General features: G+C 44.5%; 2 protein-coding genes and 1 long non-coding RNA gene across 3 annotated transcripts in view; 2 read left to right on the top strand and 1 right to left on the bottom strand.

Moving 5' to 3' along the window:
• LOC124059707 (protein NLRC3-like) overlaps nucleotides 1-26,829 on the top strand; it is a 29,025-nt gene extending 2,196 nt beyond the window's left edge. The window contains exons 2-13 of the mRNA XM_046389960.1: nucleotides 15,500-15,641; nucleotides 15,754-15,873; nucleotides 16,609-16,722; nucleotides 17,169-17,247; nucleotides 17,331-17,559; nucleotides 17,638-19,441; nucleotides 20,195-20,368; nucleotides 20,523-20,696; nucleotides 20,851-21,024; nucleotides 21,151-21,324; nucleotides 25,793-25,839; nucleotides 26,075-26,829. Coding sequence (XP_046245916.1) covers nucleotides 15,517-15,641; nucleotides 15,754-15,873; nucleotides 16,609-16,722; nucleotides 17,169-17,247; nucleotides 17,331-17,559; nucleotides 17,638-19,441; nucleotides 20,195-20,368; nucleotides 20,523-20,696; nucleotides 20,851-21,024; nucleotides 21,151-21,324; nucleotides 25,793-25,839; nucleotides 26,075-26,622 — 3,762 coding nt within the window. The 5' untranslated portion in view covers nucleotides 15,500-15,516 and the 3' untranslated portion in view covers nucleotides 26,623-26,829. The remainder of the gene's footprint in view (nucleotides 1-15,499; nucleotides 15,642-15,753; nucleotides 15,874-16,608; nucleotides 16,723-17,168; nucleotides 17,248-17,330; nucleotides 17,560-17,637; nucleotides 19,442-20,194; nucleotides 20,369-20,522; nucleotides 20,697-20,850; nucleotides 21,025-21,150; nucleotides 21,325-25,792; nucleotides 25,840-26,074) is intronic.
• Nucleotides 1-27,405, top strand: part of LOC124059709 (protein NLRC3-like) — an 87,482-nt gene that overhangs the window by 22,976 nt on the left and 37,101 nt on the right. Inside the window, exons 7-11 of the mRNA XM_046389963.1 lie at nucleotides 44-1,832; nucleotides 2,572-2,745; nucleotides 2,864-3,037; nucleotides 4,306-4,352; nucleotides 4,588-5,177. Of these exons, the coding sequence (XP_046245919.1) occupies nucleotides 44-1,832; nucleotides 2,572-2,745; nucleotides 2,864-3,037; nucleotides 4,306-4,352; nucleotides 4,588-5,138 (2,735 nt within the window). The 3' untranslated portion in view covers nucleotides 5,139-5,177. The remainder of the gene's footprint in view (nucleotides 1-43; nucleotides 1,833-2,571; nucleotides 2,746-2,863; nucleotides 3,038-4,305; nucleotides 4,353-4,587; nucleotides 5,178-27,405) is intronic.
• On the bottom strand, nucleotides 8,327-15,607 carry LOC124059717. Its single transcript, XR_006843419.1, has 4 exons — nucleotides 14,152-15,607; nucleotides 9,646-13,920; nucleotides 9,489-9,565; nucleotides 8,327-8,787 (listed from the first exon to the last, which is right to left on the bottom strand). It is a non-coding gene; the product is annotated as an uncharacterized LOC124059717 (long non-coding RNA).

Here is a 27,405-nt window from a genome sequence, read left to right as displayed (position 1 = left end):
CTCACTGATTTGTTGTGTTTTCATTCAGGAACTGTTGCTGCAGTTTGTCGACGTCAGCTCCAATCTGAGCTGAAGAAGAAGTATGAGTGTGTGTTTGAGGGGATTGCTAAAGCAGGAAACCCGACCCTCCTGAATCAGATCTACACAGAGCTCTACATCACAGAGGGAGGGACTGCAGAGGTCAATGAAGAACATGAGGTCAGACAGATTGAAACAGCATCCAGGAAAACCACAAGACCAGAAACAACAATCAGACAAGAAGACATCTTTAAAGCCTCACCTGGAAGAGATGGACCAATCAGAACAGTGATGACAAAGGGAGTGGCTGGCATTGGGAAAACAGTCTTAACACAGAAGTTCACTCTGGACTGGGCTGAAGACAAAGCCAATCAGGACGTCCACTTCACATTTCCATTCACTTTCAAAGAGCTGAATGTGCTGAGAGGGAAAAAGTTCAGCTTGGTGGAACTTGTTCATGACTTCTTCACTGAAACCAAAGAAGCAGGAATCTGCAGGTTTGAAGAGTTCCAGGTTGTGTTCATCTTTGACGGTCTGGATGAGTGTCGACTTCCTCTGGACTTCCACAACAATGAGATCCTGACTGATGTCACAGAGTCCACCTCAGTGGATGTGCTGCTGACAAACCTCATCAGGGGGAATCTGCTTCCCTCTGCTCGCCTCTGGATAACCACACGACCTGCAGCAGCCAATCAGATCCCTCCTGAGTGTGTTGACATGGTGACAGAGGTCAGAGGGTTCACTGACCCGCAGAAGGAGGAGTACTTCAGGAAGAGATCCAGAGATGAGGAGCAGGCCAGCAGAATCATCTCCCACATCAAGACATCACGAAGCCTCCACATCATGTGCCACATCCCAGTCTTCTGCTGGATCACTGCTACAGTTCTGGAGGATGTGTTGAAGACCAGAGAGGGAGGAGAGCTGCCCAAGACCCTGACTGAGATGTACATCCACTTCCTGGTGGTTCAGTCCAAAGTGAAGAACATCAAGTATGATGGAGGAGCTGGGACAGATCCACAGTGGAGTCCAGACAGCAGGAAGATGATTGAGTCTCTGGGAAAACTGGCTTTTGAGCAGCTGCAGAAAGGAAACCTGATCTTCTATGAATCAGACCTGACAGACTGTGGCATCAATATCAGAGCAGCCTCAGTGTACTCAGGAGTGTTCACCCAGATCTTTAAAGAGGAGAGAGGACTGCACCAGGACAAGGTGTTCTGCTTCATCCATCTGAGCGTTCAGGAGTTTCTGGCTGCTCTTCATGTCCACCAGACATTCAACAAATCTGGTGTCAACCTGCTGGCTGAAGAATCATCAACATCCAAGTGGTTTAAACTGTTCAGAAATGACTCAAAACTAACTCATCTGTACCAGAGTGCTGTGGATGAGGCTTTGCAGAGTCCAAATGGACACATGGACTTGTTCCTCCGCTTCCTCCTGGGTCTTTCACTTCAGACCAATCAGACTCTCCTACGAGGTCTGATGAAACACACAGGAAGTGTCTCACAGACCAATCAGAAAACAGTCAGGTACATCAAGAAGAGGATCAGTCGGAATCTGTCTCCAGAGAGGAGCATCAATCTGTTCCACTGTCTGAATGAACTGAATGATGGTTCTCTGGTGGAGGAGATCCAACAGTCCCTGAGGTCAGGAAGTCTCTCCACAGATGAACTGTCTCCTGCTCAGTGGTCAGCTCTGGTCTTCATCTTAATGTCATCAGAAGAAGATCTGGACGTGTTTGACCTGAAGAAATACTCTGCTTCAGAGGAGGCTCTTCTGAGGCTGCTGCCAGTGGTCAAAGCCTCCAACAAAGCTCTGTAAGTGAACACAGAACTGCAGATTCTGACTGGATCACATGTGACGGGTTGTTCTCAAATAATATGTGTTTTGGTCAAATAAGAGTCGGAAAATGTAGTTGATAGGTTGATCAGTTGAGAAACCTGCAAACTGTTAGAATCACATCAAAGACCAGGACCCAAAGTGCAGACCCTGACACCAGAGTTGAGGTGAACAAAAGGAACTTTAATGAAACAGAAGCAGGCAAACAAAAGGCAACTGTGAGTCCTGTTAAAAATGGTCCAAACAAAGAAGATCCAGAAACCATAAGCAACACTGAGACCACCGGAAAACAGAGAACGTAGGGTTTGCCAGGGAACTCAGAGAAACACAGCAAATCCACAACAAACACAAGGACAGCACAGGTGTATATAGGTGATGTAACGAGACACAGGTGAAACTAATCAGGGAGGAGCAAACTGTCAAAAAAGGAGGGAAAACAGACAAAGACAGGAAATGACAAGCTAAACAAGACACAAGAGGAGACAAACTAGAAAATAAAACTGAAAACTAACTGAAACTTCAACGTGACATAAACTGTTTCTTCACTTTCGCTGACCCTCCACAGGAGTGAGATGAATTAACTTGTGAAGGGTGACCCATAACTGTTATATACTTTTATATTTTTGTTGTCATTTTGTTACTCAAATAACTTCCAGTGTGAGTCATATCAAATATACAATGAAATGTTTTCTTATATGTCCTGTATGTTTTGTTTAGGCTGAGTGGCTGTAATCTGTCAGAGAGAAGCTGTGAAGCTCTGTCCTCAGTTCTCAGCTCCCAGTCCTCTAGTCTGAGAGAGCTGGACCTGAGTAACAACGACTTGCAGGACTCAGGAGTGAAGCTGCTGTCTGCTGGACTGAAGAGTCCAAACTGTCAGCTGGAGACTCTCAGGTCAGGATTCAGCTTCTGTTTAACAGATGTCCATGTCAGTTTTGTTGGACATATACATGCTGATGTTGTTGATGAGAGCCACCAATCTGTTTGTGTGTGTGTGTGTGTGTGTCTCCAGGTTGTCAGGCTGTATGATCACACAGGAAGGCTGTACTTCTCTGGCCTCAGCTCTGAGATCCAACCCCTCCCATCTGAGAGAGCTGGACCTGAGCTACAATCATCCAGGAGACTCAGGAGTGGAGCTGCTGTCTGCTGGACTGGAGGATCCACACTGGAGACTGGACACTCTCAGGTATGAACGGACAACAAGAGCTCACACACAGTTTGTCTGTCACAGTGACAAGCTGAGGACTGTTGGTTCACAGTGTGGACCAGCAGCACTGCTGATAACAGTGAAGACAGTAACTGATGTGCTGAGAGTCCCTGTCCCCACTGAGACTGACCTCCTAACTAATATCACACCAGGATCTGCTGTCCATCATTTACTGACCACCACACACACTCCGTGACAAATACAGTCAAAAAGGATTTACGAATGAAATAATATAAAGTGTTGATGAACCATCATGCAGAATCCTCAAGAGGTTCAAAGTTCAGTCTTGACAATCCGTGTACCTTCGTTTCAGTTGGTTTCCTGCTGTGAAACAAAAATTGCAAAATGAAAAAGATTTATTTTGTTTGTATAAAATCTCTTCTTTCCATCACTGGTGACATAAAACAAAGCAGATAATCAGAGTTCAGTCAGGTTCTGTAACAAGGACTCTGACTGCATCCCAGCAGCTGGAGGCTGTTGATCTAAATACACAACAGTGAACATGCATATCAGGAAGTGGATCTGCTCTCCTCCAGTAGTTCATTGAAGACCTGATGTGAGTTATGAAGGAGATGATGCACAGGCAGACATGGAGCTCACACAGTGTTGCCTGTGCTGCTCTTTGGTCCACACAAATGGATGGAGAGGCCACGAAGCAGAAGCTGACCATCTCTAAGGTTCTTCCAGCACATCAAAAGGCTCTGAAGGTTCTGCCTGATGTCCTCACAGTCAAATCTGTCCTTCAGTGTCTTCACTGCTGTGTCTCAGCATTTCTTTTCCACTGGAAAGATGACTAAAGGCGAGCGCAGACCAGCTGGAGACTGACGGCGCTCAGTGGCTTTGGTGTTTCAGTGTGGACTCTGGAAGCTCCTGACAGGCCAGATCAAACTTTCTTCAATTGCTGATCAATCAGGAAACGAATCAAACGTGAGCTCAAACTGAAGGTCAAAGAACAATCGATCTGTCAGAAAAACACATATTTAGCAGGTTTGTGTGCATCATGAATCACACAGTTTGGGAGCTTCATCACATGTGAGTCACAGTCAGAAAAGTGGATGTCAGCTGGTTTCTTCTTCTCTTGTTGTTTTCTTCTGAATGTTTGATGTCAAGTTGAACTGAGTCTGTGTATGAAATGTGTTTTGTAAATGCAGCTGTTTTGTCTTCATGGTGGATCTGAGTGAAGGTTGATGAAGATCATTGATGAGGAAGCTTCTGAAGGTTCATTCTGACTTTGTTTCTTCCTCCAGGGTGGAACATGGTGGACAGCAGAGGCTGAAACCTGGTGTGAGGAAGTGTAAGTGTGTGTTGACTTTGATTGATGAAAACAAGGCAGCACATGTTAAAGTAGTTTCAGTCTAAAGCTTGTGTATCTGCATTCAGCTCTCAGTTTGATAGAAGATCCAACAAGATGAGTCAGTGTGAAGTTTTGATCTAATGAACAGTCAGTCTGTTAATGAAGCAACAAATGAAGCCATCAGGTGTGTTAGATGATAAACTGCTGCTGTATTGTGTCTTGTTCTCTCCATCAGGGGCCTGTGAACTCACAGTGGACACAAACACAGTAAACACAAACCTCAAACTGTCTGACAACAACAGGAAGGTGACACGAATGACAGAGAAGCAGCCTCATCCTGATCATCCAGAGAGGTTTGACTGCTGGCCTCAGCTGCTGTGTAGAACTGGTCTGACTGGTCGCTGCTACTGGGAGGTCAAGTGGAGTGGAGAAGTTGAGATATCGGTGACTTACAGAGGAATCAGAAGGAAAGGATACACTGATGACTGTATGTTTGGATGGAATAATCAGTCCTGGAGTCTGAGCTGCTCTGATGATGATGGTTTCTCTGTCTGTCACAATAACAGAAGAACAGTCCTCCCCTCCTCCTCCTCCTCCTCCTCCTCCTCCTCTGTCTCTCACAGAGTTGCAGTGTATGTGGACTGTCCTGCTGGCACTCTGTCCTTCTACAGAGTCTCCTCTGACACACTGATCCACCTCCACACCTTCAACACCACATTCACTGAACCTATTTATGCTGGATTTTGGCTCTGGTTTGGTTCCTCAGTGTCTTTGTGTTCAGTGTAGGAGGGAGAGTCTCCTCCTGTTAGAGAAACACACACACACTTTGAATTTAGTGTTTTTGCTGACTGCACTGCACACACACAGTTTGAAATAACTTGAAATCCTTTTAAATCTGTTTTCATTCAGGTTTTGTAACAAATTATATAATAATATATATACCATGTTTTTTAAAATAAAATCAGGTTCCAGACTCTCACATCATCTAAAGATTTTTTCCTGATCACTTTGATATTAATGTTGATGTTATTGGTGTGTAATTGATCCTGGGAAGGTTGAAAGCTGTCAGAAATCCTTCAGAGTCATTTCCACAGTAAATCTGTGTATATGAATGGATGGAGGTGAGTGTCAGTGTTCCAGGGATATAAGAAACATGTTGATGAGACATTCTGACACTTCTGTCAAAAATCAACTCATATTGTAAAACATCAAAATGTTCATTTTCATGCATTTTGTCTTTCTTCTTCACTTCTGCTGTTTGTCTTAAATTTGGGCTGAATGAGACGTTTTTAGCACTACACTTCCCATCATTCTTTGGGTGATGTAACAGGAAGTGTAGTGTTGCAGTGGAGTCAGTCGCTGTGTGTCTGTAGTTGCTCCACTTCCCCTCAGGCCCTGGTACTACAGAACAGCATCCGTCACACAGAGGCCACTTGGAGAGCAGGAGAGTCAGGAGTGAGAGTCACAGTTGGACATGTTTAAAGCCTCTATTGCAGGGGCAGCTGTTTGAAAATGAGTTCAAGTGACTTGGGGACTCGTTCACAAACGAGGGTGGATGGGCTCAACCTTGGAGACAGGATGAGGAGCTCATAAATCCTGAAGGAGTATGAAGTTGATCTATTGTTGATGTGCATTTGAAGATGTCAGTTTCATTTCCTTCTGGAGGTGTTAAAGTCCCCATCAAGGGGATCCTCAGGCACCTGAGGCTGAACCTCCCCGGGCTGACCACCGTCGCTCCTGCCTGGTGCCTGCTGGTGAGTCTCACTCTCTTCTCGTACCACAGGGCTGTGTGCTGAGCCCATTCCTCTATTCCCTCTTCACCCATGACTGTAGGCCTGCATATGGATCCAATTCCATCATCAAATTTGCTGATGACACCACAGTTATTGGCCTCATCAGCAACGACGATGAGACAGCCTACAGGGAGGAGGTACAGCACCTGGCCACATAGTGTGCAGACAACAACCTGCTCCTTAACACCAGCAAGACAAAGGAGCTCATTGTTGACTTCAGGGAGAGAGGAGGCACGCATGCCCCCATACACATCAACGGGATGACGGTTGAACGTGTCTCCAGCTTCAAGTTCCTGGGGACCTGCATCTCAGAGGACCTGAACTGGACCACCAACACCTCCAGCCTTGTGAAGAAGGCTCACCAGCACCTCTTTTTCCTGAGGACACTGAAGAAACACCATCTGTCTTCAGCCATCCTGGTGAACTTTTACCGCTGTGCAATTGAAAGTATCCTGACCAGCTGTGTCACAGTATGGTATGGGAACTGCTCGGTTGCAGACCGCAAGGCGCTTCAGCGAGTGGTGAAAACCGCCCAGCGCATCACAGGGACTCCACTTCCAGCCCTTGAAGACATCCAGAGGAAACGCTGTCTGCGTCAAGCTCGCAGCATCCTCAAGGACTCCTCCCACCCTGCTCGTGGTCTGTTTGCACTCTTGCCGTCTGGCAGGCGCTTCAGGAGCCTCAAGACCAGGACCAGCAGGCTGAGCAACAGCTTCTTCCCCAGGGCTGTCTCCTTACTGAACTCAGCCCCCCACTAACACCCTCACCCTACACCACACTCCACTACACCACCCTATCCTAACTGAGTGTTGCACTAGTTCCTCTACCTCACTGTTAATATAGTTAGCCTACTGCCTATCGCTGTTCACACCATATTGTCCAATGCACTCGTGATTTATAGCTTAATATAACATCTGTAAATATCATTTGTAAATTGTGTTATAGTTTCCGCCTACACTGGATGCACATTAAAGCACATATCCATCTGTATAGTATGTTCATAGTACTTAGAAACCCTGTATATTATGACAACTACCTGTGTATCATGTTTATATTATATCTGTAGCATAGACACCTGTACATACCCTGTACATACTGTAAATTACTGTATACCTGGCACTTACTGCTTATTGCACTTCTGGTTAGATGCCAAACTGCGTTTCGTTGCATTGTACTTGTACATGTGTAATGACAATAAAGTTGAATCTAATCTAATGTAATCTAATCTAATTACTGCCAGCCTAACCTTTTAAGTTTGTTTATGTGGAAACTAAATCTGTTAAAACAACAGGGATGAAAGTGTATCCCTCAGACGAAAATGATTCAGGAGAGTGTAGTTCACTGAGTGATTCATCCACCGAGTGAAAGGGGCAGTCGTGGATCAGCGGTTAGGGTGTCGGACCCATAACCGGTGGATGGTTCGATTCCCCGTCCCGGTGTCCATGGCTGAGGTACCCTTGAGCAAGGTACCTAACCCCCACTGCTCCCCGGGCGCTGCACGCGGTCGCCCACTGCCCCGGGTTTGCTGTGTGTGTGTGCACGTCACTTGGGTGGGTTAAATGCAGAGAACAAATTTCGTTGGAGTGAGTTCCCTCCAATGACAAAATATGTCACTTTAATTCAGGTGTCGGCGAGGCGGCGCAGTCAGCGTGTGGCCCCTCCCTCCCTGCAGCGGCAGCTGTGCTGCTGACAGCTCAACTGAACTGTGAAACGAACGAATCACTTGAGGCAGTGATTCGATTCAGTACGTTCACTTAAAAGAATCATTCTTTTGAACGAATCGTTCACGAACGACACAACACCAGTAGGAGAGAGAATTGCTACATAGTCACACACACAGGAAAGGTGAGAGAAATGAGCGACAGAAAACACAGTAAAATTTGGACACGTTTTAATATAACTGATAGTTGGAGGGCAAAGTGCAGACTTTTCGTGCAATTTTGTGCATTTGGTACCTGGGCCTTCAGTGGGGACATACCTGCCTTAGTCCACCTCTTAATACAACCACTATCATGTCGCAATTATTAAAAAAAACCAAAAAAAAACCATCAATACTGTCCAAAAACACAATATGACAAGGCGTGGCATTAGAGAGAGGAATTTTGCGTGTTGAGGATAATTACCATTATTAATACAACAAGAAACACAGTTAAGACAACTCCAAACCTCTACACTACAACAGCAACTGTGCCATGTACATCATCCGGAGCAGTTCAGAACTGCTAGTCGCACTTGACTGTGACTTTTGCTCTGACCGACCAATCAGAGGACGGAAGAATGAGGAAAAAGCAAAAAGAACAGACGATTCCCATCACTACATGCAGCGCCGTCGCTCCGCACACGCACATTACGCACAGCGCGTAGAGCACCAAGTGCCTGCGGGGGCACCAAAAAATCAGACTCATGAAAAAATCATCACAATAGGCTAAGTACTAGTAACAATATATATATAAAATATATGCAAGGCATGTTAATATGTATAAGCAATACAAAAGCAGCATATGCCAACTTGCTGGAGTAAAAGGTGGCTCTCCTTTGTGGTCCTCTCTCCAGTCTCCTCCTGGTGCCCCCCTGCCCCGCCTCCCAGTGGTCTGTTCGATTAGGCCTCAATCTCAGTTGAAGTTGCTGTGGCGAGGTGTAAACTATGGAGAATGGAGATTATAGCTGCGACACAATCTGAGCAAAACGGTGTTTAGTTATATAGATCAAGGCCACGCAGGTTTAAACACCACAGAGCGAGACGGCTTCAAATCAAAGATGTGAAAGATGTTTGTTTAGTGAACTAAACAAACATTTACCTAAATAAAAGGAAAAAACAAAAGGAAAACAATTTAAATAAACTCATCAATACAATGAAAAGGACCAACACAATTACAATCACACCACCGGGACCCGCATCGGTGGCGTGAGCACCATACGGTCACAAAACAGTCAGTGCCACGCTCAAGCGGATAACGCGGAGCGGGCCCAGGCAGCGCTCAACAAGACGGACAAAGGCGGAGGGCGCTTCAGTCACGCCAGCCGCCGGAGTCCGGACCAACAAGGAAAACGACCCAGGAGCAAGAGAGGAAACAAAACCCACAAGCCAAAACAGCAGTGTGGACCCAGGGAAGGGTGGCTGATTATAGCCGGCAATTTACCATGGAGGCACACAAACTAACTTTGCGCGTAAGTTACGTAACTGAAACAAATTCATACGCAGCACTCCGTCAGGCTACAGTCACGCCAAAAAGAGGCAGAGGACAACCAGCTCGTGCTCACTCAGCTGCACCAAAACACCAGAAAAGAATCAGCTGGGAACTGAGAAACAAAGCCGCTGAACGGCGGACAGTCGCGAACTTACCGAAAGGAGCAGGCGAGCACCTCCAGGAGAGGCCTCCCCGGAGCGATGCATCCTCACGGCCCCGGCAGCCGGTCGCGCTATACAGAGCCAAGATCGCGTCACCAAAACGAGCGCTCTATGCACACACGAGCAATGGAAGACTAACAGAATGCGTTACCTGAATGAAGAGGACCGTGCACCCGCAACGGCCACGCCAAACAATCACGGTGGTCACACCAAACCGGTGGCCACCGGAAGGAAGCGGAGGAAGAGGAAAAGGCAGGTGTATCTGCACCTCTCTAGGGACACATAGTGCCGCCCCTCAATCAGGACGCTCAGTGGGTTGACACGGTGCCATGTAATGGCAGGGAGAGAGACGACCTGTCACACTAGCTAGCTATGCTATTTCTGATTAAGCTTAACTTGGGGCTTTCTGCCGTCAGAGGTGCAGTCAAGTGTCGTTACCCTGTTAGCCAAGTTTACTTCACATGATGCTGCATTTCAGGATGTCTATAAACACCCTTATTTATTTATGCGGTTTCCCTCTCATTTACACGTAAACGGTTCTCGTCGGTTTCCAGGTTCAAGATTTAGATGATCAACCATCCAGCAGCTGGTCTGTAGACTCTGCAACAGGTCCCAGCCCTGACCAGCAACAACCATCAACTACCAGTTCAGGTACAGATACAACTCCACACACAACCACCGCTTCTGAAAGCAGAGTGAGTCCTGTCACTGAGAGGCCATCAGCAAGTGACACTGTAGAGACATATGTGCCCCCTCCAACTGATCCTGCTCTGTGGTCAGCTCACATTTTAGATGCTGATCGTGTGGAAATTGTGCGGAGAGGTCCTTTAAAAGTCAGCTCTGGTGGTTGTGAAAATGTCTGTAACATAGTTCTATTGAATAGCAGAATGATCTCTGTACTGAGATGGTAAAGTCCCTCTGTTGAGTAAATTCTGTTGTGCAGTTATTTGTTCTTATGTGTAGTTATTTACTGGAGAAATTTGCACATTATTACTTACAAGGGTGTATACTTGAATAATTTGTTCTGTGTTTACAATGTTTAGTTCAATGTTCAGTCTACAGTCATCGTACAAATCTTTGTTTATAATAATGGTGGTTGTGTTTATTTATCATTATAACCTTTTTAACTTCATGTTTGGTGTCATTATTAATTCAGAAGTATTTATTCAAAACATTAATACTGATGAGTTGTTTTGGAAATAAAGCGAATCGCACTGATAAATTCTGAATTATTGTTCATTCCGGGGGGAGGGGGGCACCACAAAGCATCTGTGCTGAGGGCACCCAAATGGCTAGCAACGGCCCTGTGTGCATTTCTTGAGAAATTCCCATAACAGTTAGACAGCTCATTTTTAGAGCCACATCCAAACTCCTCACAACAGGGTCTGTAGGTTATCTTGAGCAAATGGGTGATGATTTTCTGGAAGCTTCACTGTTACGTTTTTTAGGTTAAGTACCATCTAATTCCTCTGTATTCAAGAGTAGGAAGACATTTCTACAGCTGATATCTCTAAACTCTGCAGCTCTCACCAAAAATTTCTGGATGCAGAAACTTTAAAACATACATTTTTTAGGCTGCAATCCACCACTGCAAGAGTGTCATCATTTCTTCAGTATTTTGTAAGTAAAAATGTGACAATTTGTATTTATTTCAGTGTCTCGCAGAACTGGTGCGACTGAGGTTTGGCTTCTAAAATCTCATTCTAAAGCCTTCGTCAGCAGACAGCGATGGCGTACTGATGTTATCTTGCATTACTGGTGTCAGACTTTCTTTCTACTTGAACTACTTAAATGTAAACCCTGCCAGCAGCATTAAAACTGACCCTCCTGGTTGTGTTTCTGGACAGGCAGTGTGGTACAGGCTACACCTCGTGTATCTGTCGCATCGGCAGTTCATTGGCTCCCACGATTGTGTTGCTGGAGGACGTCCGGCTTCTCCTGCCGCCGCTGATCTTCGCTGGGACGGGAATCGGCAGCTTGGTCTTCGTGCTCCCTGAGACGCTCAACTTCCGTCCGCCTGAAAACATCTTGGATGTCAAGGAGGGAAGGTAGAGGGTTTCTGTGTTACTGTCTGTCTGAAGGAGATTTTACGGCTCCATCTCTTTGCTCTGGTGGAGTCAAACATCTGAGCTCCATGCAGGAAACTGGAGATTGTGTTACCATGTGTGCATATTGTAGAAGGGTTCTTGAAAACAGTGGTCCCAGACTTTTTCACCTCCAGGACCCACATACACAAATGAAACACTGACTAAATCTAATGATCACTCTGTGTCATTAAAAGCTGAGGATCTACTGATTGGTGGAAGTCGTGATATTATTGGTTGAAACTGCTGGCTTCTATCTTAACAACACTTCATATTTTAACAGGAAGAAAACATGATCAGATATGAAAATACAAAGAAATTGTATTTTTATGTCAGATATTGTCAAACAGGGACACAGTGTGACCACAGAGGTGACCTGAGAGAGTTAAAAAGACATTTTTAAGCAGCAGCCACTGTCCTCCCATCTATCACACAGACAGCTGGTCTCTCCTTGTCTGTCTCTCTCATACTTAAGCAGTTATTTCTCATGTCCCCTTCAGTCACATTAATGGACTGAATGTAAATTTGTGTGGTTGGTAGTTACACATATAACCCAAGTTCTATGCTCTCCTTGTCTTTACACAGTGGCAGTACACTCAGTTAGAAATACAATCAAACACACACATAATACTGCAGGTGACCTGGTAAAGCCACGGCTTCCAACCAATCAGAATCCAGGCTCCTCAGAGGTCACGATCAGGTTAAAAGTGACTACGTTCCTCTTTTTCTTTCTTCCTGTTTAGACACAGACAAAGCAATGGAAACAGAGATGCAGAGACTGAGCTGAGGAAGATAAACTCTGAAGACCCGACAGCCCAGCAGCAAAACTGACAAGCTGCAGTCTGTTGATGTCACAGCTGATGTCCCTTTAGTGTTCTGAGTCTTTATTAAAGCACTGAAGTGATGCTTGACTGTCTGTTGTTCAGACACATAACACCTTGTTAAGCACATCAAGTATTTTGTGTCTGTTTGTCTACTTCACGTTACTTTTTTCTGGCTTTTTCATTTCTTAAAACTGGCTCAAAAGCTGCTGTATAGCTGAGCCTCGTGTCATCAGTGTGTGTTGTGGTCCGTCTGTAACGGCTCAGTGGTGTCTGTAATGTGAAATCCTGGGTGTTAAATTGTTTAAATGCATTGAAGCAGCACATCACAAGACCTGGTGATGATGTGTTTGAGTCAAAAAAGGTGAGAAACATAAAATATTTTATAAAGTATTCATTGTTGTCATGATTACGAGCTGGGTGGAAACGGTGGAACATGTGACTCTGCAGAGACACGACTCAGTGGATCCAGCGCTCATTAAAACCTCTTCCTGCTCGCCTTCACGCTGAAGCGTCAGGTGGACTCAGTCTCAGCCACTCGTTAATCCAGTGGTTCCCAACCTGAAGGTCGGGTCCCTTTAAAGGGTCAGCAGATACCTCAGGTTACTGGGAGAAGGAGGACAAAAAGTCTGATTTCCAGCTGATTTTAGTGAACTGCTGAATCATTTGTCACTAATGAAACCATGTGAGACATTTAGAGGTGAAAGTCTCTGAAACCCAACAGAAGACTCAGTGACACATTGGAGGTCACAGTGCAGAAGGTTAAAATCACTGCTTCAAAGAATCCTGTTTGTATTTTGTAAACATATAACATGTTATTAAGGTGACATCTTAATCTGAAAGTAACTATAACCAAAGCAAATGTACATTTTCTGCCTCTGATGTGCCAAGGAGTGAAAGTAAAAGCTACTGAGTACTTCAGTAAGTGTACTTTGTTACTTTCCACCACCAGCTAATGAGTTAAAGGCTCAAACACTGAGGCTCACTGCTGCCAATCAAACAGCACCCTGCACTTCTCTACATTTGTTAGCTTGATGCCGCTATGGAAACCAAGAGCACATGGAGAACAACACATATTGGGTGGACAGGACAGGAAATGATGATTAGAAGAATGCTTATTTAGAATGATGGTTATTATTTGAGTTCTTTTCAATAACAACATCATGTCATGTGTCACCGTGGGGTGGTCTGCTATCATCCTGAAGTGAAACTGGTCAGTGGCAACAGAAGGTTTCCTTTTAATTACACTCTGAAAACAGAGTAAAAACTAGCTGATATGTGGGATTTTGGATGGCCTTTATTTTGAAATGCTACATCAGAACGTCCTGAAACTCATTGTGAAACACCGTGGTGTGGTCTGCTATCATCCTGAAGTGAAACTGGTCAGTGGTGTGAGTCCCCTCCAGTTTAATCACGAGCACAAAGCGGTCTTTGGTTCCAGGCTTTTATCTGCGTCCTCAACATGCAGTTGCCACGTGCCGATACGTCACGATACGTCATCAGTCCGTCAAGCCGTGAGGACTAAATAAATAAAATACACAAAAACACAAGCTGAGTTAAAACAATATAAAACATTCTCACAGAGAATAAGCATTCAACAATGTTACAAACAAATAAGAGAATAAACTTAACTTGTAAGTTATATCAGCGAAATGCAAACAGGTCGTCACGTTACTAATATTCAAATGAGCTAACAAATTAGCATATTCAAGCCTCACTTACAGAACGTAAACAAACACATAACGAGCGCACCTCATTGGCCGCGTTGGTACGAAGAAAACTTCAAGTCTTTCAGTCCTTCTTAACCACATCTTCTGTCATACTGCAGCAACGTGACGACAACAAACATCTTCACTGACGCCAGTAAAGTCTCTTTCTCAAGGTGAGTCTCCCGAGTGCAGGTAATAATAACCCGACCCCCCGCGGAGACAAACTGCATCAGTTTGATAGTCATGTTCATTAACAAGGAAAGAAACAAAAACAAACATAAATGATTATTTTTAAACTCAAAACTATTTATGAACTTAACTTAAACTGACTCAGTTACAAGTGGCAACAGGAAGTTTCCTTGAAATAGCACTCTGAATTCAGAGAACAAATTTGATGAGATATTTATTATTCATATTCATTGTGTTTATATTTTATTTACCTTTATTTATTTATTCATTCATTCATTTGTTATATTGATGTGATCATGTATTATTGTATGATTAGCTTAAAGAAAATTTGATTTAATGACTGAATGTAACTTTTTCTATTTGCCTGGACATGCTTTTATTGTGAAATCGGTTCGAAGTCGCCATATGAACTCGTGTTTATATTAGTGTCTCGTACATAAACGCACTTGAAAACATTGTGACGGCTGGTTTGACCGCAGAGCTTCAGCCATCTGCTGTCGTCTGCTTTTGAGGCGTAACAGGAAGTTTGTGTTACTTTCACTTCCTCTCAGCTGCTGACGCAGATTATTTAGTGGCTCCGCACTCAAAGGTAAACGTGTGTTTTTCTCTCTGTTGTTCTCTAATGACTCGTGTTATGTGACTGTTTGTGCCTTCCGGTACTTTGACTCGATCCTCAGAGTCCAAAGTGTTTGAATGTGTGGCAGGAGTCGAGTCTGTCGGCCGACACGATCGACCGCTCGGCTCTTGTGCTTTTTAGCAGAAGACGTTTGAAAGAGTGAAAAGCGGCTTCAGCTGTGATGCTAACAGCTGCTAACAGTCAGGAATCAGTGGGAAAGCTTGTTTATTCTCACACTTTGTTTGTTAGTTTGTGATGGAGAAAATACTTAAAAGAAGTCACGTTCATTACCGTAAAGATGAGAGTAGAGACGCACTGCAGTCTGTCCGTCTGTGCTGTGTGGGTCATGAGCTCCATCTAGTGGACTGACAGAACTGGTCAGACTGGTTTCATGTTTCTACACTTGGATGTTAAAGTTTGAACGGGGCTTCACTTTAACTTTGTGAAACAAAAGGACAAAAAGCCAAAGTCTGTCAGCCTTGAAGAATCCAGCAGACAAAAGGCTGTTCAGAACGTCACTTCTGAGATGTTACAGTGAAGCCCAACTTCCTGTTTTTTGTGTGATGGAGACGTTGTTGTCATGAATGTTGGAGCTCTGACAGCATGTTGTTGTGTTTGTGTGAAGGTGTGGGCTCTGCTATGAATCAGTGTGAGGAGACAGAGGAGGGAGTCCCTCCCTCTAAAACCACTCTGTGTGGGGAACATGACAGCCAGACCAAAGCTCAGAGGTGAGATGAGGATCTCTAACTGTCCATGACTCTTCTCCATGTCACAGCTCAGCACTCACATCACTCCACCATCATTATTCACACTCAAAGCTCTGTGTGTGTTGTGTTGAAGCCCCGAGCAGCAGCAGAGACCAGACTGTCCTGAACCTGAACCCAGCTGTGTGTCCATGAAGAGTGACAGGTCCATGGGTCCACCAATACAGTTTAAAAGACGACTTCCTCCAGAGACTCAGTAAGTCAACACAGTCCCAGTTAGCAGGAACTTTCCCATAACTTCCTGTGATCCTGGCTGCTTCAGATTCTTCTTCATTGACTTCATATTTCTTCATATTTACTCAGGAGCTGCATGAGAGCAGGTAGAGACCATCATGGATTTGTTCTGCCCCCCCACATGCTGTCCCTTCACTTTGATTGTTCCTTCTAATCAACTCATCAAGTGAACAAAATAGACGAGGTTGGATTTTATTTTCCAGCAGCTTTTTTCAGTGTCAAAGATTCAGAGCAGTTTGTTGTTCACTCTCACTACAGAGCTGGGCTGAACAATTGAAATCAGCCAATAGCACATCTGGACTGTTGACTCCTTCAGGCTGTTCATTTGAGGTACATGACATCAGGGTCAGTTAGAGTCCACATCAGAAAGCAAAGGGAGGCTTCCAGTGTGTCGTCATCACATTCACACTGAAGTCAAAATGCTGTTTGCTGACGAGCACATTAACTGTCCCCTCAGTCCTGCATGAAGGCTTGCAAATCCTCATGAGACAGAGGAGCGTCCCCTCCTGTCCTGCTGTCCTCCTGCCTTTGTCATGTCTCCCTGGAGAGCTCCTGTTCCCTCCTCTTCCTCTCTCTGACCTTCACTGAGATGCTCACATCTCCAGGAGTCGGCAGAGCTTTGAATGTTTTGTCTCCAGCTTGACCATCAAAGTGAAGGTTTGAGAGGCGCATTAGTTTGTCTGTGTGTTTCTATCAGTGTGGACCAGCAGACAGCAGACTCTCCTGTACCCAGCTGTGTGTCCATGAAGAGTGACTGGTCCATGATTCATCCTCTTAACTTCAGAGGTGGACACGACTCTGCTGAAGGAAGGTAAGAGTTTAAAGCAGATGAGTTTGATGTTCTGCAGCTTCTCCTTCTATCAAGTCAGTCCACAAAAAGATCTACCAGTTGGTCTCAGCTTTCAGACTCCACTGGCTCCAGATTTGTCATTACAAAGTTACTGTAAGGCAGCTGCTCGGTGGTCTCAGTCTGCTGATTCCAGCAAAGCTTTTTCAAACTCATTTTGTTTCCTGTAGCTTTTTCACTTTTCTGTAAGCAGGAGATTTAGTCCACAGAAACACATCAGTTTTCCAGGAAATTTGGATGAAACTCGTGGTTTGACCAACCAAACACTTTGTCAGCAGGTGACAGTGAGCTGCTTCTTAGATCAACCTGAAGGTGGCCTCATTGGAGCCAGAAAACTGGATCAGCTGATCCTTGAAAAGCAACAAGTGCTAAAATGTGTGTAATCATCATACGTCCTGTTTTCTCCACAGAGTTCAGCAGCAACAGTCAGATGTTCTCGGTGGTCAGTCTGTCCAGCAGAATCCAGCAGACCTGGACTCCATATTCATGGTGTGTAAATGTCCAACAACAACTTTTAGCTCAGCTCCAAATCAAATCAACACAATTTTTATCTTTGTTTTATTCTTTTCCAGCATCTTGAGGAGAACGTTGTCACTTTTGTGAAGAACGAGCTGAAGAAGTTCCAGAAGCTTCTGAGTCCAGATTACCCAGAAAGCTTAGAGAGGCAGAGTGAGGATGAGGAGGTGTTGGATGGTGAGGATGAAGAGCAGAGGAGCAGCAGCAGAGACGCATTTCTGAAGATCACACTGCACTTCCTGAGGAGAATGAAGCAGGAGGAGCTGGCTGACCGTCTGCACAGCAGTAAGAGGATTTTCCACACTCCACTTTTCTCACATTAACACCAACATCCACTCACTGATTTGTTGTGTTTTCATTCAGGAACTGTTGCTCCAGTTTGTCGACATCAGCTCAAATCTGAGCTGAAGAAGAAGTATGAGTGTGTGTTTGAGGGGATTGCTAAAGCAGGAAACCCGACCCTCCTGAATCAGATCTACACAGAGCTCTACATCACAGAGGGAGGGACTGCAGAGGTCAATGAAGAACATGAGGTCAGACAGATTGAAACAGCATCCAGGAAAACCACAAGACCAGAAACAACAATCAGACAAGAAGACATCTTTAAAGCCTCACCTGGAAGAGATGGACCAATCAGAACAGTGATGACAAAGGGAGTGGCTGGCATTGGGAAAACAGTCTTAACACAGAAGTTCACTCTGGACTGGGCTGAAGACAAAGCCAACCAGGACGTCCACTTCACATTTCCATTCACTTTCAGAGAGCTGAATGTGCTGAGAGAGAAAAAGTTCAGCTTGGTGGAACTTGTTCATGACTTCTTCACTGAAACCAAAGAAGCAGGAATCTGCAGGTTTGAAGAGTTCCAGGTTGTGTTCATCTTTGACGGTCTGGATGAGTGTCGACTTCCTCTGGACTTCCACAACAATGAGATCCTGACTGATGTCACAGAGTCCACCTCAGTGGATGTGCTGCTGACAAACCTCATCAGGGGGAATCTGCTTCCCTCTGCTCGCCTCTGGATAACCACACGACCTGCAGCAGCCAATCAGATCCCTCCTGAGTGTGTTGACATGGTGACAGAGGTCAGAGGGTTCACTGACCCACAGAAGGAGGAGTACTTCAGGAAGAGATCCAGAGATGAGGAGCAGGCCAGCAGAATCATCTCCCACATCAAGACATCACGAAGCCTCCACATCATGTGCCACATCCCAGTCTTCTGCTGGATCACTGCTACAGTTCTGGAGGATGTGTTGAAGACCAGAGAGGGAGGAGAGCTGCCCAAGACCCTGACTGAGATGTACATCCACTTCCTGGTGGTTCAGTCCAAAGTGAAGAACATCAAGTATGATGGAGGAGATGGGACAGATCCACAGTGGAGTCCAGACAGCAGGAAGATGATTGAGTCTCTGGGAAAACTGGCTTTTGAGCAGCTGCAGAAAGGAAACCTGATCTTCTATGAATCAGACCTGACAGACTGTGGCATCGATATCAGAGCAGCCTCAGTGTACTCAGGAGTGTTCACCCAGATCTTTAAAGAGGAGAGAGGACTGTACCAGGACAAGGTGTTCTGCTTCATCCATCTGAGCGTTCAGGAGTTTCTGGCTGCTCTTCATGTCCACCAGACATTCAACAAATCTGGTGTCAACCTGCTGGCTGAAGAATCATCAACATCCAAGTGGTTTAAACTGTTGAGAAATGACTCAAAACTAACTGATCTGTACCAGAGTGCTGTGGATGAGGCTTTGCAGAGTCCAAATGGACACCTGGACTTGTTCCTCCGCTTCCTCCTGGGTCTTTCACTTCAGACCAATCAGACTCTCCTACGAGGTCTGATGAAACACACAGGAAGTATCTCACAGACCAATCAGGAAACAGTCAGGTACATCAAGAAGAGGATCAGTGAGAATCTGTCTCCAGAGAGGAGCATCAATCTGTTCCACTGTCTGAATGAACTGAATGATGGTTCTCTGGTGGAGGAGATCCAACAGTCCCTGAGGTCAGGAAGTCTCTCCACAGATAAACTGTCTCCTGCTCAGTGGTCAGCTCTGGTCTTCATCTTACTGTCATCAGAAGAAGATCTGGACGTGTTTGACCTGAAGAAATACTCTGCTTCAGAGGAGGCTCTTCTGAGGCTGCTGCCAGTGGTCAAAGCCTCCAACAAAGCTCTGTAAGTGAACACAGAACTGCAGATTCTGACTGGATCACATGTGACGGGTTGTTCTCAAATAATATGTGTTTTGGTCAAATAAGAGTCGAAAAATGTAGTTGATAGGTTGATCAGTTGAGAAACCTGCAAACTGTTAGAATCACATCAAAGATCAGGACCCAAAGTGCAGACCCTGACACCAGAGTTGAGGTGAACCAAAGGAACTTTAATGAACTTTAATGAAACAGAAGCAGACAAACAAAAGGCGACTGTGAGTCCTGGTAAAAATGGTCCAAACAAAGAAGATCCAGAAACCATAAGCAACACTGAGACCACCGGAAAACAGAGAACGTAGGGTTTGCCAGGGAACTCAGAGAAACACAGCAAATCCACAACAAACACAAGGACAGCACAGGTGTATATAGGTGATGTAACGAGACACAGGTGAAACTAATCAGGGAGGAGCAAACTGTCAAAAAAGGAGGGAAAACAGACAAAGACAGGAAATGACAAGCTAAACAAGACACAAGAGGAGACAAACTAGAAAATAAAAGTGAAAACTAACTAACTGAAACTTCAACGTGACATAAACTGTTTCTTCACTTTCGCTGACCCTCCACAGGAGTGAGATGAATTAACTTGTGAAGGGTGACCCATAACTGTTATATACTTTTATATTTTTGTTGTCATTTTATTACTCAAATAACTTCCAGTGTGAGTCATATCAAATATACAATGAAATGTTTTCTTATATGTCCTGTATGTTTTGTTTAGGCTGAGTGGCTGTAATCTGTCAGAGAGAAGCTGTGAAGCTCTGTCCTCAGTTCTCAGCTCCCAGTCCTCTAGTCTGAGAGAGCTGGACCTGAGTAACAACCACCTGCAGGATTCAGGAGTGAAGCTGCTGTCTGCTGGACTGAAGAGTCCAAACTGTCAGCTGGAGACTCTCAGGTCAGGATTAATTAATTTGTGCAGGATGAACCATTATTGTTTTCTGATTTTGTCATCACTGTTCTCCAGCAATTTAATAATCGTTTTTTTCAGATAAATATAGATCTAAATCAGACAGAAATGTTTTCTTATATGTCCTGTATGTTTTGTTTAGGTTGAGTGGCTGTAATCTGTCAGAGAGAAGCTGTGAAGCTCTGTCCTCAGTTCTCAGCTCCCAGTCCTCTAGTCTGAGAGAGCTGGACCTGAGTAACAACCACCTGCAGGATTCAGGAGTGAAGCTGTTGTCTGCTGGACTGAAGAGTCCAAACTGTCAGCTGGAGACTCTCAGGTCAGGATTAATTAATTTGTGCAGGATGAACCATTATTGTTTTCTGATTTTGTCATCACTGTTCTCCAGTAATTTAATTGTCGTTTTTTTCAGATAAATATAGATCTAAATCAGACAGAAATGTTTTCTTATATGTCCTGTATGTTTTGTTTAGGCTGAGTGGCTGTAATCTGTCAGAGAGAAGCTGTGAAGCTCTGTCCTCAGTTCTCAGCTCCCAGTCCTCTAGTCTGAGAGAGCTGGACCTGAGTAACAACGACCTGCAGGATTCAGGAGTGAAGCTGCTGTCTGCTGGACTGAAGAGTCCAAACTGTCAGCTGGAGACTCTAAGGTCAGGATTCAGCTTCTGTTTAACAGATGTCCATGTCAGTTTTGTTGGACATATACATGCTGATGTCACTGATGAGAGCCACCAATCTGTTTGTGTCTTTGTGTGTGTGTGTGTGTGTGTCTCCAGGTTGTCAGGCTGTATGATCACACAGGAAGGCTGTACTTCTCTGGCCTCAGCTCTGAGATCCAACCCCTCCCATCTGAGAGAGCTGGACCTGAGCTACAATCATCCAGGAGACTCAGGAGTGGAGCTGCTGTCTGCTGGACTGGAGGATCCACACTGGAGACTGGACACTCTCAGGTATGAACAGACAACAAGAGCTCACACACAGTTTGTCTGTCACAGTGACAAGCTGAGGACTGTTGGTTCACAGTGTGGACCAGCAGCACTGCTGATAACAGTGAAGACAGTAACTGATGTGCTGAGAGTCCCTGTCCCCACTGAGACTGACCTCCTAACTAATATCACACCAGGATCTGCTGTCCATCATTTACTGACCACCACACACTCAAGTCAAGTCAAGTCAAGTCAACTTTAATTGTACAGCCCATTTTTACAAGCAGTTTGTCTCAAAGGGCTTAACATAACATCAGCAACATCCTCTGCCCTTCGACCCTCACGACTAAGGAAAAACTCCCAGAAAAACCTTTAACAGGAAAAAATGGAAGAAACCTCAGGGTGAGCAACAGAGGAGGGATCCCTCACCCAGGACGGGCAGACGTGCAATGGATGTTGTACAGGCAGGAAAGCAGTGAACAACATGAGAACAACATTACTAAAAAGACAAGTAAAACAAAATCTCAACTCATAAAAATTTTAAATTTTCATGACATGAAGTGTGTGTTGACATTCATCTGTTCAGTTTCACTTTCCATACCACCTCAATATGATTTTAACATTTCACAAGACTGACATTTTAATAATGAAATTATAATGAAATGCTGTATCATTCATGTATTTTTCATGTTCTATTGAAAACCACTATCCTATCAATTCAATTCAATTCAGTTCAGTTCAATTCATTTATATAGCACCCTATACAATCAAGATCGCCTCCAGACGCTCCACAGAGACCTAGAGCCCAAACCCCCGAGCAAGCAGACAGTAGCAAGGAGCCCCCCACCCCCAACAGGAGGAAACCCCGAGCAGGACCCGACCCACAAGGGAGACCCATCCCACTGATAGTCAGTGTACAGAAGAATGACAGGCAGATGTCAACAGTAGACATTGGGTTGGTCAGAGGGATGCAGTTCAACATGAAGATCTGGATGGAGAGATACAGAGAGAAAGGGAGGGAGAGAGAGAAAGGGAGGGAGAGACACAAAACTATGAGGAGAACTGGACACACAGTTAGTGACATAAAATAATGAATTGCATGTTAATCTGACGAGGGGAGGAAGAAGAGGAAAAGGAGGAGGGGGAACTGCTTGGTGGATCATGTTTGTGTCCCCCGGCAGCATAGGCCTATAGCAGCTTAGCTATGATAGAGATTAAAGATTAACAGTTAGTCAGACCTGTTCTACCTGTGGCTATATATCATGAGGTGAGTGAAACTATGCCTACCAGCCCTACACACTTTGTTTGAGGCTAACTATACGCTTTACTAAACAGAAAGGTTTTAAGTTTAGTCTTAAAAGTGGAGGTGGTGTCTGCCTGTCGAACCCAGATTGGCAACTGGTTCCACAGCAGGGCTGCCTGATAGCTAAAGGCTCGTCATCCCGTTCTACTTTTATGAATTCTGGGAACTGCAAGTAAACCTGCACTCTGTGATGTGAGTGTTCTATTGGGAATATGTGGGACTATTAGATCCTGCAGGTATGATGGGGCTGGTCCATTTAGGGCCTTATATGTAAGTAGGAGAATTTTAAAGTCTATTCTGAATTTTCCCGGAAGCCAGTGAAGAGAAGCTAAGATGGGGGATATATGATCCCTTTTACTGATTCCAGTTAAAACTGGAGCTGCTGCATTCTGGATCAGCTGCAGGCTATTAATGGAGTAATTTGGACATCCTGACAATAGTGAGTTGCAGTAGTCCAGCCTAGAAGTAACAAAAGCATGGACAAGTTTTTCAGCATCACTCTGAGAGAGGACACTCCTAATCTTAGCAATATTACGGAGGTGAAAGAAGGCGGTCTTAGAGGTCTTTTTAATGTGATGGATAAATGACACGTCCTGATCGAAGATAACGCCGAGGTTCCTCACAGTCGTACTGGGGGCCAACGTAATGACATCCAGAGAGAGAATATTGTCAGCTATTCTATTTCTAAGGTGTTTGGGGCCGAGAACAATGACCTCAGTTTTGTCTGAGTTTAATAATAAGAAATTGGAGGCCATCCAGTCCTTTATGTCCTTAAGACATGCCTGGAGTCTGGCTAACAGCTCTGTTTCTTCAGGCTTTAAGGATAAGTACAGCTGAGTGTCATCAGCATAACAATGAAAGTTTATGCCATGTTTCTGAATAATATTTCCTAGAGGGAGCATGTATAAGGTGAACAGGATCGGCCCAAGCACTGAACCTTGTGGAACACCGAGGCTAACCCTTAAATATGAAGAGGAAACATTATTAATGTGAACAAAGTGATATCCATCTGTTAAATATGATTTGAACCAGCGTAGCGCAGTCCCTGTGATCCTAGTCTCATGTTCTAATCTGTGTAATAAAATGTTGTGATCTACAGTGTCAGAAGCAGCACTGAGATCCAGTAAAACGAGTATGGAGACAAGCCCGCGGTCTGATGCCATGAGGAGGTCATTTGTGACTTTAACCAGTGCTGTTTCTGTGCTGTGATGGGCTCTGAAACCAGACTGAAACACTTCAAACAGACTGTTCCTGTATAGGTGATCAGTTAACTGATTAGCAACCACTCTTTCAAGTGTTTTAGATAAAAACGGGAGGTTGGATATCGGCCTATAGTTTGCTAAGATGTCTGGGTCAAGTGAAGGTTTTTTAAGCAAAGGTCTGATAGCAGCGGCTTTAAACGCCTGTGGTACATAACCTGTTGTTAAAGACAAGTTGATCTGATCTAAGAAGGAAACACCAATCAAGGGGAAGACGTCCTTGAGGAGCTTAGTTGGGATGGGGTCTAAGAGACATGTGGTTGGGTTAGATTTGTTAATGCTGGAGGTCAGCTCAGGGAGGTCTATGGGCAGGAACCTGTCCAGAGATGGAGTAGGATTAAAAGAAGTTTCTGGCAGCCGTGGCCTAGAGGTTGGAGAAGCGGCTTGTGATCGGAGGGTCACCGGTTCGATTCCCCCACCGGACGGGCAGGAAAAATTTGGGTGTGGTGGAGTGATTAATGCGAAAAATACTCCCCCCCTCCATTAGCCGGCTGATGTGCCCTTGAGCAAGGCACTTAACCCCCCAGTATGCTCCCCGGGCGCCTGATGCTGCCCACTGCTCCTGTGTGTGTTTCACTGCATGTAATTTGCCGGGTGTTGCATGTGTGTGTTCAACTAAGGATGGGTCAAATGCAGAAGTCAAATTCAGTGTGTGTATGTAAAAATATATATACTGCCAATAAAGTTGATTCTTCTTCTTCTTCTATTGTGGGGAGATCTTTATTGATTTTTTCTCTAATGTTATTGATTTTATTGGTGAAGAAACTCATGAAGTCTTCACTACTAAGAGCTGCAGGAATACAAGGCTCAACAGAGCTGTGACTCTTCGTCAGCCTGGCTACACTGTTAAAGAGAAAACGTGGGTTGTTCTTGTTTTGCTCTATTAATGATGAATAATAAGCTGTTCTGGCTTCACGACGGGCCAATAGACTGTCTTTCCAGGCCCTCTGGGATTCAACTGATTTGGAGGAGTACCACTTCCTCTCCACTCGTCTTGATGTTTGCTTCAGTGTTCGTATATTTGAATTATACCAAGGAGCTCGCCTCCTATGATTTGTAACCTTCTTTCTCAGTGGGGCAACCATATCTAAAACTGTATGCAACGTGGCTGCAGTGTTATTAACAAAAGAATCAATTTCTCCAGGAGTAACGTTTAAATCAGTACGCTCTGTTGTACTGGTACATGGTGCTGAGGGGAGCTGTGATGAGATTGCATCCCTAAATCTGTCTACACTATCTTCAGAGAGGCATCTGGTGTAGTAGACCTTTTTGTTGTGTGCTATAAAGTCTGTTAGAGTTAGTTCAAAAATTACAAGTGAATGGTCTGAAAGGAGAGGGTTTTGAGGGACAACTAACAGGTTCTTAGTTTCTAGGCCGTCGGTGAGAACCTGATCGAGTGTGTGATTATGACAGTGTGTTGGTTCATTTACTATCTGAAGGAAACCTATTGAATCTAAGAGTGAGTTAAAGGCTTTCTTAAGACTGACTTAACAGGACATGACAAAAACCTTGAACATAAAACATGGAAACACAAGACAGACATGGAACATGACACAAGGACTCAAAAACCAAAAGACAGAGAACCAGGATGTGAGAGAAACCTTGAACATAAAACATGAAAACACACGAGAGACAAACATGAAACATGGCACGTGGACTCCAAAATCAAAAACCAGAACCAGGACGTGACACACAGTTTGGGAGCTTCATCACATGTGAGTCACAGTCAGAAAAGTGGATGTCAGCTGGTTTCTTCTTCTCTTGTTGTTTTCTTCTGAATGTTTGATGTCAAGTTGAACTGAGTCTGTGTATGAAATGTGTTTTCTAAATGCAGCTGTTTTGTCTTCATGGTGGATCTGAGTGAAGGTTGATGAAGATCATTGATGAGGAAGCTTCTGAAGGTTCATTCTGACTTTGTTTCTTCCTCCAGGGTGGAACATGGTGGACAGCAGAGGCTGAAACCTGGTCTGAGGAAGTGTAAGTGTGTGTTGACTTTGATTGATGAAAACAAGGCAGCACATGTTAAAGTAGTTTCAGTCTAAAGCTTGTGTATCTGCATTCAGCTCTCAGTTTGATAGAAGATCCAACAAGATGAGTCAGTGTGAAGTTTTGATCTAATGAACAGTCAGTCTGTTAATGAAGCAACAAATGAAGCCATCAGGTGTGTTAGATGATAAACTGCTGCTGTATTGTGTCTTGTTCTCTCCATCAGATGCCTGTGAACTCACAGTGGACACAAACACAGTAAACACAAACCTCAAACTGTCTGACAACAACAGGAAGGTGACAGCAGTGAGAGAGAAGCAGCCTCATCCTGATCATCCAGAGAGGTTTGACTACTGGCAGCTGCTGTGTAGAACTGGACTGACTGGTCGCTGCTACTGGGAGGTCGAGTGGAGTGGAGGAGTTTTTATATCAGTGACTTACAGAGGAATCAGAAGGAAAGGAGACACTGCTGACTGTGTGTTTGGATGGAATAATCAGTCCTGGAGTCTGAGCTGCTCTGATGGTGGTTTCTCTGTCAGGCACAATAAGAGAAGAACAGTCCTCCACTCCTCCTCCTCCTCCTCCTCCTCCTCCTCTTCTGTCTCTCACAGAGTTGCAGTGTATGTGGACTGTCCTGCTGGCACTCTGTCCTTCTACAGAGTCTCCTCTGACACACTGATCCACCTCCACACCTTCAACACCACATTCACTGAACCTCTTTATGCTGGATTTTGGCTCTGGTTGGGTTCCTCAGTGTCTCTGTGTTCAGTGTAGGAGGGAGAGTCTCCTCCTGTTAGAGAAACACACACACACACTTTGAAATAACTTGAAATCCTTTTAAATCTGTTTTCATTCAGGTTTTGTAACAAATAATATAATAATCAGAATCAGAAGATTCGAAGGGAAATTCTTTAAAATTTCCCTTAATATATATGATATAATAAGCATGTTTATCCAATAAAATCAGGTTCCAGACTCTCACATCATCTAAAGATTTTTTCCTGATCACTTTGATATTAATGTTGATGTTATTGGTGTGTAATTGATCCTGGGAAGGCTAAAAGCTGTCAGAAATCCTTCAGAGTCATTTCCACAGTAAATCTGTGTATATGAATGGATGGAGGTGAGTGTCAGTGTTCCAGGGATATAAGAAACATGTTGATGAGACATTCTGACACTTCTGTCAAAAATCAACTCATATTGTAAAACATCAAAATGTTCATTTTCATGCATTTTGTCTTTCTTCTTCACTTCTGCTGTTTGTCTTAAATTTGGGCTGAATGAGACGTTTTTAGCACTACACTTCCCATCATTCTTTGGGTGATGTAACAGGAAGTGTAGTGTTGCAGTGGAGTCAGTCGCTGTGTGTCTGTAGTTGCTCCACTTCCCCTCAGGCCCTGGTACTACAGAACAGCATCCGTCACACAGAGGCCACTTGGAGAGCAGGAGAGTCAGGAGTGAGAGTCACAGTTGGACATGTTTAAAGCCTCTATTGCAGGGGCAGCTGTTTGAAAATGAGTTCAAGTGACTTGGGGACTCGTTCACAAACGAGGGTGG

This window comes from Scatophagus argus, chromosome 5 (genome assembly GCF_020382885.2).
Source record: "Scatophagus argus isolate fScaArg1 chromosome 5, fScaArg1.pri, whole genome shotgun sequence".
Lineage (NCBI taxonomy): Eukaryota > Metazoa > Chordata > Actinopteri > Scatophagidae > Scatophagus > Scatophagus argus.
This window is presented reverse-complemented; position numbering and strand designations above follow the sequence as displayed.